We start from the raw sequence: 13,846 nt of genomic DNA, 5'->3' as shown, positions 1-13,846 counted from the left end.
AAAAAAATATGAAAGGAAGCACTGTGGCCACAGAAAAACAGACAAAAAATCAGAATTTATAAAAAAGGGGATATCTTTATCCAGGATTGTATGGAAATTAATCAAAAAGTCTGTTGGATTTGACTTAAATCATAAAAAATAAAATCAGTGTGCATAGCCACCAAATGATGGGCTTATTCCACGAAATTAAAATCAATTTGTAGTGGGAGTGAACATTATTATAAGTCACGTCTGGGGATGTATTGCTGAATCCACTAAATTGTGACTAACACAGTCTCTGTATAACCAATAAACTAGTACCGTATTGCTGCTTTGCAACGTAGATCTTGGGAGAGGTCTCTCCTAAAAGCATCCAGCAAAAGAATCCTCAGTGCCCGACAAGTGTCCAGAGATACTGATTTTATTTTTTAATAAATAAATGGGTGGAATAAGGAGGGGGACCCCCAGTTGGATTGGTATTTATCCCTGCGTTTTTTGTACATCTCGAGTACTAGGTGTCCGCACCATTCCGGGTGGAGTGGTCACTGTGCATGTGCGGGATATCATCTCAATCCATGGGATAACCTTTTTGCTTTTTGTATGAGAGTGATATATTTTTTATACATTTTATGGGATTATAAGTAACCCAGAAGCTTTTTTTATCATATTGTTTGGACAATAAATAATACTGATTTTATCGGAAGTGGATTATTTGTTACAAGTTATCATAAGGATGCCATCTAGATGAATGGAGTAATACTGATTTCAAGGTGTAAAGATACCTTTTGGGGAACGTTTATACCTGATCCCAGGTGAGTCTATTCCCAGAAGGGAACAAGCCCTGAATAACACCAATAAAGTTGTGACCAGATTAGTGGAATTTATAAAGATACCTTTATGTGAACACATCTCACCGGTTTTAGGTGAGTGGTCCTTATCTGTGTGATTGACCATCTGAAAAACCATCTATATTTGGAGTATAACTATATGTTATCTTTTCTAACCATTTTAAGATCATTGAGTCATCAAGGAGAGAAGACGAGATATATAAGGGGACAGCGCTCTTTGGACCACTCATATTGTGTTTTTTCTGTATATTTGATGGAGTGGTGCTCCTGAGTGTGGACTATGCTGCAGTTCTTTGGGCCTAGGTTTTTTAGATTCTGTTTTTTATTTTTGCCCTATTACAGAGGTTAGAGTTAATCCCGTGTGATCAAACAAGACCAGTCTCTAGTCATTACCAGCAGCTGAGTCCTGCATGTTCACAGAGGCTTCCCAGCTGGAAGCAATCAGACTGCGACTATATACAGTACCCCCAGTAGTGGTCCCACCTATGCAGTGCCCTCAGTAGTGCCCCTTATATAGTGCCCCCAGTAGTAGCCCCCCCTATGCAGTGCCTCCAGTAGTGGTCCCCCCTATATCATGCCCCTTATATAATGCCCCCATAGTAGACCCCCCTATGGAGTTCCCCCAGTAGTGGTCCTCCTATGCAGTGTCCCATTAATGCACCTTATATAGTGCCCCCAGTAGTAGTTCCCCCTATGCCAGTGTTGGCTAACCTTGACACTCCAGCTGTTATGGAACTACATAACCCAGCATGCACTGCTACAGTTTTGCTATTAGGGCATGCTAAAACTGTGGCAGAGCATGCTGGGATATATAGTTCCACAACAGCTGGAGTGTCAAGGTTAGCCAACACTGCACTATGCAGTGCTTCCAGTAGTGGTCCCCCCTATGCAGTGCCCCTTATGTAATGCCCCCAGTAGTAGTCCCCCTATGCAGTGCCCCCAGTCGTAGTCCCCCCTATGCAGTGCCCCCAGTAGTGCCCTTTATATAGTGCCCCCAGTAGTAGTCCCTGCTATGCAGTGCACCCAGTAGTAGTCCCCACTATGCATTGCCCCAGTTGTGGCCCCCCAGTAGTGCCCCTTATATAGTGCCCCCAGTAGTATTCCCCCCCCGCAGTGCCAAACAAAGACACACATGGAAAAAAAACCCCAACTAAATCCCCACTCTTGCTCCTGCGCCCACCGCTATCTGCTCTTCCATCCTCCCAGGCCGGCCTGCTCTGCACTATGGGAGATACATAATGATATCTCTTCCATCGCCCACTGCAGGAGCCAGAAGATGGAGCTCTGGAGTGAGCTCCAGACCAGCTACGACAGTGGGCGCAGGAGTCAATGAAAGTCTGTCTGACTCTCATTGGCTGCCAAAACAAACACACCGCCGCAGGGTAGTACAAGTGTACTAGCCGGCAGCGGTGTTTGTTACTTGTTACTACACTGACCAGTGTCCTGGACCGTGGCCGGCGGCACCCCGCTCCCATGCTGCCGGTCTGATGGCGCCCAGGGCACGAGCCCTCCTTGACCCCCCCCATAGATACACCACTGCATATGATTACAAAAAGACTGAAAAATGATCATATGCAAATAACAACACCCACTAAGTGATGTCCTGATTTGCCCTATTGGACTGTAGTGCTGCAGATGGGGTAAGTGACATTCTCAGAGTGGCACACTGCCCCATCATGCCTGGGGATTGGATCAGCAAGATCAGCCTGAGAACACCATATGCTGAGGAGTAACAAAGTGAACCAGTGCATGGTCAGCATCTGCAACACCATCAACATCTCTAATACCTACACCACCCATTTGTGTCACTAGGCACAGCAACAGCTGTAGTGACAGCATCATGTTGTTCTAGAGAAGCTTCTTATTCCACAAAAACTTCAGCCACTGATTCTGCTTGCAGCCTGTGAAGCAATAGCTGTAAAAGAGAACAGGTGGTGGGGTGGAGTTTAAGTTAATTCATCCACGTGGAATGTAATAGTAAAGTTTGAATGAAGGGGCAGTCATCTTTAATCATACTATATTGTTCACACCATGTGTTAAGTGTCGACCTTGGAGCATCACTGGTGTAATCTATTATTTATCGTCTGAACCTCATATAGACATGTATAGCAATCAGATACTCAAATCATTTCAGATGGGAAAGGGTCTTGCTTGTGAGAGTTTACAATCTAGAGAGGATATGGGTGGACACAAAGAGGGCAAAGGGAACAGAGTTGGGAAGTGCAGAGGCTGGAGGTTAGGAGGAAGGGTGATGAAGTTAGTTTCAAGACCATGGACCTGATTCAGACCCGCTCGCTAGCACTGTGCGCTCTCAAGTGGCCCGATGGTTCGCGTATGCGCATGCACACGCTTTGTTCTGCTCGTGCGCAAACTACTCTGTGCGATCGCATCCCGCTCGCTCGCCCAGCAAAGACAGCCCAGTGAAATGCGTGACAGGAGAGCCCTTTGGGGGTGGTAACAGGGGCAGAACACTAATAACGGGGGTGTGAAGGTGCGAACGCAGGCGTGCTTCGGCGTTTTTAAGGCATGTATAATTAACAGGCAGCGTTATAGTACACCTCACTTGCCTGTTTTTACACTGAAGTCCTCGCAGGGCTTGTGTCAGGGTAAGGCAACCACAAGTGCTATCGATGGTGCTCGATGTACCAATGCTTTAATACACTTCCTGGAGATGACGTGCGCTATTGGGCTTCTCAACACACACTTATGGGTGTCTGCATACACAGAGCGATCACTCGCACAGCCAAAGTGGGTATGCTTATGCCTTGGTGAGCGATCGCTTCCCATGTTGTCACTTTGAAAAACTCGCATACGCTGGATGCGAGCTATTGCATCTAGCGAGCGGCTCTGAATCAGGTCCCATGTTTGAAGGCTGAAGGTCTGATACCTTTCCTCTCTTCCCTGTCTCACATCTCAACATCACTGCCTGCCACAAGCAGCCCTGTGCTCTTTTACAAAGTATGTGAGTGGACAAGTCACTGTTTCAACTTGTCTCCTGAAATAATCTGTTCTGCTGTGCAAATTCATATCATTTGGTTAATAAACTGGGGACATACAGGATGAGCAGGAGATTAATATAGAATACAATAAGTTGCTCTAAATACAATATAAAGAGTTGTACTGTATGTAGAGAATACATGTGATATTACTATTGGTGGGCCATGTTTTTTACTACGTGAAAATAAATTTACAAATAGGTTTTATTGGCACTTTTCCCACTGAAACTACTTTCATTTCTGATGTATTGCTCTTCTCAGCAAAAAAAAAAATCCTCTAAGCATGTTAGCTGCAGGTTCATATTATCTAATACGGTTTCACAATACTTTTCATATCTTAATAAATATTTATGAAATCTTGCTAAGTGAACATAATTATTTCTTATTAAACAGGTTTTCATGAGACTTGTCTGCTTTGAGATGTTCCTAGTTTTGTTTAAAACTGATCAGAAAGGGAACCCCATCAGCCAAGTAGATAAGACAAATATCATCCATGTGTAGGATGTAGGACTGGTAAAAAGTACTTGTTTGGGTCAATTATGGGGTTGGGTGTTGTATTCCGGCGGTCAGAATCCCGACAGTCACAATGCCAGCTCTGGAATCTCGGCAGTTAAAATCCCGACGCACCCACCCTTCCCGTAGCCTGACCCTAATCGTTACTTACTGCAACCTAATGATAACCCTCTCACATGTGCTTAAGCCTAAACCTAATACTTACCGATATTCCGGAGCCGGTAATATGATTACCGTCAGGATCTCGGAGTCGGCATTGTGACTGCTGGGATCCTGACTACATCCCTAATTATTATGTGTACAGATGGGGATCTGGCCTAATCCGGCAATTCATGACCACTCCGCAAGTCAAATAATGATAGTTGGGAAGTGGCCAGGGGCATATCTATAATAGATGCAGGGTGCGGGGAACATGGGCCCCTGGGTCCAGAGGGGCCCCGCACCGCACATCCTGCACCCATAATATTACTTACCTCTCCGGAGTCCCACGTCAGCGTGGGTGTCCGGCGCTGTAAAACTACTGGAAAATGGCCACGGCGGCCATTTTCCCATCATTTGCGCATGCGCAGTACAGGAAAAATGGCCGCCGCAGCCATTTTCCCGGTGAAATGTGCATACACTATAGACTCTGGGCACACTCTAGTGCCCAGAGTCTATAACTCCGGCGCTGGCCACGCACAGCTCAGTGCGCTGCCGGTCTCCAGGCGGAGAGGAGGGGGCCCGTGTCGGAGACTGCACACGGGCCCCCTCCTCTCTAGAAATGCCCCTGGAAGTGGCAAATAAATAGTGGTGGTGTGCACAGTAACACTCCAGCTAGGCTTTTGCCAAAGCTGTATGCGCTGCCTAGTGGGGCTGTCTTGCAGTTCCGTCATGGGCTTAAGCCCTGTGCGGCAGAATTGTATGTCCATCGGGCCGTAAAGAATTGTAAGTCCATCAGGCTGTCCAGAATTGTATGTCCATCAGGCTGTCCAGAATTGTATGTCCATCAGGCCGTCCAGAATTGTATGTCCATCCTTTTTCATTACCTAACCGCATTTTCTTCATCTGGCATCTTAAGTTTCTTTAGATGAATGTGGCTACGTGCCAAAAGTCCTGGTTCTCTGCAGCTGGAATGGGTACAGCATATCAGAATAAGGCATAGTCTTGCTGAAATATGGGTTATTTGCTAATATTTGTATATCTGATGAGCAGGTGGGCTCAGTTTTTTTTTTTTTAATTACTAGGTAAAATTAATTTTACTATAGTAAAGAAGGGACATTATGGCAACTTAACAATTGTGCTCTATGTATAAGTGGGTGCATGGGTCCATTTGTGTTTGAATAAGCAGTAGGTGATAGACCAAAAGCCTGGGATTCAAGAAATGTGTCCAAAATAATATTAAATATCCACTTGTATGGCTCCAAAATATCCTGATAATGAGCCGATAATCTTACAGTTGCAATAACAGGAGCCCATGTGTTCCAGAACCACTGAAAAGCTGGATATTGCCCAGTCTGACAATGCATGAAGACAGAGAGTCAGGCAGTGTGAGGCTAGCTTTAGAATTTCAAAGCAGTACAGTATATAGAAGTAACTAATACAGTTACTATACATTGGGATGTATACCATTGGAGTTTGTGTCTAGCACAACCCAGGGGCTTGCCTAGCACTATTGTAATCCATCCTCCTCTCATTATCATTTCCCCCCAATCTCCCCCAATTTAATGTCCCATCAAATCTATTTATACAGCACTTTTCTCCCAATTGGACGCAAAGTGCATCACATTTAAAAAATACAAGAAACAAAATAAACTTCACAGAAAAGAGAGCCTAGCATTTGGGTTGGATTTTTTTTTTTAAGAAACTAAGGAGACATTAATGAAATGTGGGACTGAACAGGAAACTCTTGAGACTGTGGCCCTGATTCAGAGTTGGGAATAGAGAGAGATATCTCTCTCAACTGATCATTTTGGTGAAACCATGCTGCACTGCAGGTGGGGCAGATTTAAAATGTCAGAGAGATTTAGATTTGGCAGCGGCATTGGTAGGAGGCAGAGCGAGAGGGTGTCTCTAGTCCTGTCAGTCACTTACTGCGCAGCTATTGTGCGGCGGCTGTGTGGTAGGAGCGGGTGGGCCCCCAGAGTGTCCGGGTCCGGGACTACAGTCCCCCCTGATGGCGGCCGTGGTAGCATGTATATGCAAATAGCATGGTAGATAGGATAAAACCCTGTGGAACATCTCATAGCAGTGGTACAGGTGATGATGAGTATACTCTAGAAGACATTCTCTTTGACCTGTTGATGAGTAATGTTTTGAACCAACTAAGGGCTGTGCCATCCAGCCCACATAAATTTTACAGGCTTTTCATTAGAATCCCATGGTCCATGGTATCAAAAGCTGATGCAGAAGGAATAACATTGAACAATCACCTATGTCTCTTGCTTTAGAAGATTACTATTTTTGCAAATACTGTCCCAATTATGTCAATACACCCTATTAAAAGTTTGTTTGAGGCAGGGTACAGATCACAGGTAGTTGGGTAACCATCACTTGGACAGCTTTCGGGTAATTTCAGCAATGTCTTCTACATCACTTGGGTAAGAGCTGGTCCAAGAGGGCATGTGGCTTACATTCGCAGACTTTGAGACCTTGGCACTCATTTAACAGCAGGGTTGGAATTCCAGCCCACGTGGATGATACTTTATCTGCAAAGACGTTTTCAAACTCAAAGCAACTTGACTGGATAAGAGTTGTATCAGGCTACATACATTCTGGTTTGCAAAGCATCTCCACTCTACGGAAAAGCTGGGCTGTTGTTTGCTGCCATGGTCTCACTTAACAGGAACTGTTTTCTTACAGAAACCTGTGGCGATGTTCTGCTCTCCTGCTATGACACATCTCATCTGTATGCTCCCCTCCAACAGTTTCCACTGCAGCAATGGAGACAGGACAGAACAGGAGAGGAGAACATCGGCACAGGGTAAGCATAGCGGGTGGAACCAGAGTCCAAAACTACAGGCACAAGACAAATCTCTCAGTAATCAAAAATCAAATTAAAAACACTTCACTAAACTCTTTTCTCCCAGCTCTCTCTCTCTCTCTCTCTGCAACCACTAACTCCTAAAACTCAACTACTGTAATGGAAGCACTAAGCAGCCTTATCAAGTGCAGGTGACCTAGAAATCATGCGTGTAGAGAGTGATTTAAAATCAGCCAATCAGAAAAAGGCACTTTAAAAACAAACAAAAAAATAGCTTTTATTTATAGCTGCCAGTAGGTTGAAGGTTTTGGCAAGTTTGAATCCGCTATACACTGCCAGCAATTACACTGTTACCACTCCAAAACTCTACATAGTGGAGGACAAAATTTGCCGGCAATGTGCGGTGACTTCAAAGAAACACTGCTTGATAAATTTTGTTCTACTTATGCATTAACACACTCCATGGTATGTATTCTTTCAGAATTCCTAGCTGCTGTTAGCTTCACTGCTTTTATGGGTTCTTCGATCTGAAAAGACGGACCATGTTTTCTTAAAGCATTCTATTCTCATTAATAAATACTGCTTTTGGTTAATTGTATGGAGGCATATATAAACTGTAGTAATCTAATGTTCAAACAATGGCGATATTTTCGGTAACATCATCCCCAGGGACATATTAACGCCCAAGGGGGCTTGTGTGCAGCGGACCCCCTCCTCTCAGCAGCATCCCCCCCAGCACCTCATCTTACTTTTCTCTGGGCCAGCAAGTGAGTCTGCTCCACCTAGAGGACAGTGCCAAAATTTTTGTTTTCACTGGGCAGCGCCATCTTCCCAAGATGGTGCCGCTGAAGAGGAGGAGACCCGCTAGCCAGAGCAATGTAAGTATATTTTGAGTAAAGGGTGTGCACCACACAACCTGCAGCCACATTATAAATATGCCTATGGTCATCCCCATACAAGTGAACTGTGATTAAGTCATAGTAATTTAATTTCTGTATACAACTTTTATCTTTCTAGTACTGTATATTGATACGATCAGCTAACTCCAGTATAAGTAAACACACGTAATTAAACAATAAATCAGTTTACTAAGGTAAAAATAATTTCCTGCCAGCTGTTACATAAACAGTTTAGAAACAATCTTTTTAATCAACATTGATCTCATGAGTATGTTTGTACGATGTCTTTTTTTAATAATTAAGTTAAAGTCACACATGAAATGATAATGTATCTTACTGATCGTGAGAAGGTTGCATTAAAACCCTAAAGGCTTTTTTTTTTTTAATATTGCACACAGAAAGAAAATAGGATACAATTTATATACAATGACTTTGAATCTATTATCTTTGTCACAACTAGGTACGTTGAGATAGATTAATTGAATTAATCAGTGCAAGCAAAGCAATATTTCCCATAGGTGTGATCAGTTTAGTAGATTGATGGGTGGCTGCCAGCTTTGCCAAACCCACTATTGCATTAAACTGATCTGCCACCCATGCAACCAAGCCCAACTCTTCAAACAGATAAAAAGGGAGGCTTTTGTCATTCAGAGCAAAGGGGCCCATTCACCTTCAGCTTATCTGTTCCTTTTGTTCCCTTTCAACTTTAGTTTTCAAACAGCCAATATGAGCTTAAGACCAATGCAAGGTAGTGGTGGTGCTGGTGGTGGAAGCAGGGGCTTTAGCGCTTGCTCAGTTGGCGGGGGAAAAAGTGGTGGCTCTCGCTCTGGAGGTGCCTTTGGATCACGGAGTCTTGTGAACCTTGGTGGAAAGAAAAGAATTTCAATTGGCGTAAGCAGCCACGGTGGAGGAGCAGGAGCATACGGTGGAGGTGCAGGAGCATACGGTGGAGGTGCAGGAGGATTTGGTGGCAGTCATGGAGGATTTGGTGGACCCGGAGGTGATCCTGGCTTCCCTGTTTGCCCCCCTGGTGGAATTCAAGCGGTTACTGTCAACCAAAGCCTTTTGCAACCACTAAATGTGGAAATAGATCCATCCATTCAAAAAGTAAAAACTGAAGAAAGAGAACAGATCAAAACCCTCAACAACAAATTTGCAACTTTCATTGACAAGGTAAGTAGACATTTATACTGTCATAGTCCGCAACTTTTTTTGTATACAGTAGCTGAAGTTTGGAATATCAATTTTACCACAGTGAATAGTTAAGAGGAATGCTATCAGGATTGCTGTTACTTAGATCAGCCAATGCTTTGAACCAAAACTTAGTTGTTTACCGAGAAGTTTTTGTGATGGTTGGTGAAAGTCAAGATGTCTAAATTTCTAATTCTAGGTCAGATTCCTGGAACAGCAAAATCAAGTGCTAGAGACAAAATGGCGCCTTTTACAAGAACAAGGACATAAAGGAGGCTCCAAAAAACCCAGCTTAGAGCCCCTTTTTGAGTCCTATATAAGCAATCTGACCAGACAGCTTGGCAACATAACAAGTGAGAGGAGCCGCCTGGAGAATGAACTAAAGATAATGCAAGAGATGGTGGAAGAATACAAGAAGAAGTAGGTTTACTGTACATGATTATTTTAATGTATTCATTAATAGGTTTCTTTCTACCTTCAACATCTTCTTACATGAGTTCTAATACTGAGCAGTTTAAAATGTTTCACATATACAGTACGTTACAATGACATTCCTGCTCCACTTAATGTATACCATATAGAGTCACAAAAAGAAAAAATTTGTGGTTTCAAAACATTTTTTTCTATAGATATGAAGATGAAATTAACAAGCGCACAGCAGCTGAAAATGAATTTGTGGTGCTTAAGAAGGTGGGCTATGTTATTTGTAACAAAATAATCATATTGATTATTAACATGATATGAATGAATGAAAATACTATCGTTCTACTACAGGATGTGGATGCCGCATACATGGTCAAGGTGGAGTTGGACTGCAAGGTGCAGACCCTGACAGAGGAGATAAACTTCCTGAGAACACTCTATGATGCTGTAAGTTTTCCTGTTTGTTCCAAAAAAATAATATAATATAGCTTTCCAGCATAAATGGAACTCAGCTTGGGAAAACACAAGGTTTTCTCAGGGGTATCGTCCACTTTTTCCATCCTAGGAAATTTTTTTATTCTTATCTTATATATTCATACTATATAAACTGAATATACAATATGCCTAGCAAATGGTATCTATAAGACCTAATGTCGGGGTCTTACACAACCATACTTGCAGACATTTTATTATAAGGGTGCATGGCACATTTGATGCTATCTAGTATAAGGGCGTCCAAAATGTACCCCTCCAAGGCTTAAGTTGGTATTATAGCCCAATCCATTATATCCATCACTCTTAAGGTTTATAGTAAAGTAGTTATTGGGAATGCCTGGCACTTCCCTTTTTATGTGTACAGACTAATCAATACTGAAAGAGCTGCTTGTCTGCTTGTCAACCATAAATGTTGAGGATAGGAGAACATAGTGATGAGAATGGAATGTATCACTGTTCTCATCTTTAATGAGATATAACCTTTGGCCAAAGTTGTCTATGAATTAATGTAAGTGCTTACCCCTGACTGCGGTATTCAGCATTGTTATGGAATCCAGTTAAATGATTTCACTATATTTATATAGTAGCATACTGTACATATATCATGCAAAATAATGTATTATATGGATTTGTTTGGCAATCATGTGTTTTGGTTTTTAGACCAGAGGGAAAAAACATTACTGAATGATGCTTTGTTTCGTTTGCAGGAGCTCTCAGACACTCAAGGAGCAATGGGCGACACCTCTGTTGTTTTATCTATGGATAACAACAGAGACTTGAACTTGGACGACATAATCAAAGAGATTAAGAATCAGTATGACCAGATTGCCATGAGAAGCAAAGCTGAAGCAGAAGCAGTCTATGACAACAAAGTGAGTGCTAGTGAGCTGCTAATGTATGTAAAATGGAACCCTAATCAGCACCTACAATTAAACCACACCCTGTAGTCCACTGAGACATATTGCCAATGCAAGTTGAGACTTACAAAATATGTTATGAAATATTTAATGGAGTACATATCATTTAAATACAAATTAATATTCACAAACATGCTCTACTGCTTACAGAAACTCACGATTTATAAAACGCCTTTGTGTATTGTTGCATATGCATTAAATCATCATTAGCTACAAACACATACCGACAATTTAAATGTTACTTTTAATTCTAAAATTTCCCTTTCTGGTTTCTTGTCAGAATGACAAGTCCACTTTAAATAATCAGTATTTTTTATCTGCAACAACTGATGTTCTCCGGCTAATTAAATATATATTGAGTATGTATTGAGAATGTATATGTGATCTGTAGTTAAGTTAATAATTACTAATATAGGTTTTTACTTTCTACATATTAGTACAAGCAGTTGCAGGCCGCGGCTGGACAACAGGGCGACAGCCTGAAGAACACCAAGAGTGAAATCTCAGAATTAAACCGTCATATCCAGAGAATGAAGGCTGAGATTGAAAACCTCAAGAAGCAGGTACTATAGACTTAATTGTTGTGCATTGATAGTGCATTGATGTTGCGCATTGGTTTAGATGTCATCATCCAAGGTCTCTTATTGAAGTGTTTTGAGGCAGCATATATACTGTAAGTCCTGCAACAGCCTTCAGAATTAATAAGTTATAGAAACAGTATTTTGATATTCAAGAATTAAATACAAACATGAAATCTTTTGCAACATGCAGATTGCAGCTCTCCAGACCTCCATTACTGAGGCTGAGGAGCGTGGGGAGATTGCTTTGAAGGATGCCCAACAGAAGTTGGCTGGACTTGAAGCTGCTTTGAAAAAGGCCAAAGAAGATTTGGCCCGCCAGTTGCGTGACTACCAGGAGCTCATGAATCTGAAACTTGCTCTTGATATTGAAATTGCCACATACAGAGCCATGCTGGAAGGAGAAGAAGAAAGGTCAGTTCAGCTTGAGCCATAACACTCAAATGTTATTGTGTGTACAAGTCGAATATTTAACATTTATAATTAAAGTTGTTGTTTTTTTGCTGGACCAAGGCACAGATCAAGCACACCATGGCTCTTGGCAGCTTTATTCACATTACACATGGTTTACTGGTTATTGTAGAATGATACTGCAGGCAGACATACACTATTTGTACCTATACAGAGAGAGGGCTGAATAAATCAATTGATTTGACCTTTTGTGAATAACAGATGATTCACTGCTGAGAACAGCAGAATGAATGGCAATGGAGATGATCCCAATGGTTGCACAAAGATCAACATCTTTGTAACAGAAAAAATAGTTACTATGTGTAGTTACATGACATTTTCATTCTAGTAACCAGCAGGATTCAGAATATATAAGAGCCACTAGCGGATAGTAGTGAATTTTCAGGTATAGAGGGTTTGGAGAGTTATCCACTAATTAATTGAGGTTGATAATTGACCTGGATAATAATACACCTCCAATACCAAAAGCTGCATTCTAGCTCAAGGCCCACATTTCAAGGACTGTGGTGAATACCCTATATTTGAGGTGTCCATTTTTTAACGGACAATATAACATACATGTTACAAGTACATACCACTTCACATTTTGTTTTTATAATTCGCTTTTAATTTATGTAATAAAGGTTACATTTTAGGAGGTACTGCTTTTTGAGTGCCCCATTTTAGAATATTACCTCTTTTTCTTGCAGCTTTAATCACAGACAGCAGTGTATACATATGCATTGCAATGTGTAGGCTTTAAAATAATGTTGTGCTAACATCCTCACTTCTTGTGTTTGCAGAATGTCTGGACAAATTGTCAATAATGTGACCATTTGTAAGTATAGGCCAGTTCTCTGACTGATGAACTTTCAGTGTTATCAAATTTCATGCAAGAATAAAACAAAAACTTCTTATTTCTAATTTTAGCCGTGGTTGGAGGATCTTCAAGTCAATCTGGAGGATATGGAGGCGGATACGGCATGGGTGGAGGACAGAGTGGAGGAAGCGGATACGGCATGGGTGGAGGACAGGGTGGAGGACAGGCTGGAGCCAGCAGCAGTCAGTATGGTGCCTCTCAGGGAAGCAGCAGTTACAGAAGCACAGTGGCTGTATCTAAAACATCATCAACCTCAGTAAAGAAAACATATTAAGATGTGCCCGAGTTATAGCACAAGTCACCGTGACCACCCCTTCAAAGCCACACTTCCCCTATACCTTTGTTGATTTGCTCAGATAACAGAAGCTTCACTAATATTTTCAGTTGTATCATCCTAGCTCTATCCTTACTTGCTCTCAGGGATACAATTCACTATACTGTAGACATTCCATGTTTACCCGTAACATTAACCCAAATAATTTCTATTCATTATGTGCCTTGGCAACACTTGTTCCATAGAGACAACAATATTATCAATATAGTCTCAGATATTTCTTTTAAAATGGGGAAAGTAAGCGAATACCACCATATGTGTCAGATAGAAGATCAAAACCATATATATTTTAGAGAAGGTGTATATTTCATTTTGCCTGTGTATGACTGCAGTTGCACTGGTGTGTCCCTGTATAACATATCTAGGTGAGTTTGATAAAGGTTT

The 13,846-nt window shown here is 41.8% G+C and overlaps 1 protein-coding gene across 1 annotated transcript; it reads left to right on the top strand.

The window, feature by feature from the left end:
- Positions 1-8,920: 8,920 nt before the first annotated feature.
- Positions 8,921-13,402, top strand: LOC148527340 (keratin, type II cytoskeletal 6A-like). Its single transcript, XM_088469265.1, has 9 exons — positions 8,921-9,367; positions 9,585-9,805; positions 10,015-10,075; positions 10,160-10,255; positions 11,011-11,175; positions 11,658-11,783; positions 11,992-12,212; positions 13,052-13,086; positions 13,179-13,402. The coding sequence occupies exons 1-9, from the start codon at positions 8,921-8,923 to the stop codon at positions 13,400-13,402; spliced, it is 1,596 nt and encodes a 531-aa protein (XP_088325391.1).
- The last annotated feature ends 444 nt before the right edge of the window (positions 13,403-13,846 follow it).

The sequence above is a fragment of the Taudactylus pleione genome, unplaced genomic scaffold (assembly GCF_031769625.1).
Source record: "Taudactylus pleione unplaced genomic scaffold, aTauple2 ptg000089l, whole genome shotgun sequence".
In the NCBI taxonomy this organism is placed as follows: Eukaryota; Metazoa; Chordata; class Amphibia; order Anura; family Myobatrachidae; genus Taudactylus; species Taudactylus pleione.
The sequence above is the reverse complement of the archived record's forward strand: the minus strand, read 5'-3'. Positions and strand labels throughout refer to the sequence as shown.

Excerpts from the sequence above, each read along its gene's own strand:
- LOC148527340 (XM_088469265.1), top strand. The coding sequence starts at position 8,921 with ATGAGCTTAAGACCAATGCAAGGTAGTGGTGGTGCTGGTGGTGGAAGC. Across the intron at positions 9,806-10,014 it reads GTGGAAGAATACAAGAAGAA|ATATGAAGATGAAATTAACA; the intron begins GTAGGTTTACTG and ends TTTTTTCTATAG. Across the intron at positions 10,076-10,159 it reads AATTTGTGGTGCTTAAGAAG|GATGTGGATGCCGCATACAT; the intron begins GTGGGCTATGTT and ends GTTCTACTACAG.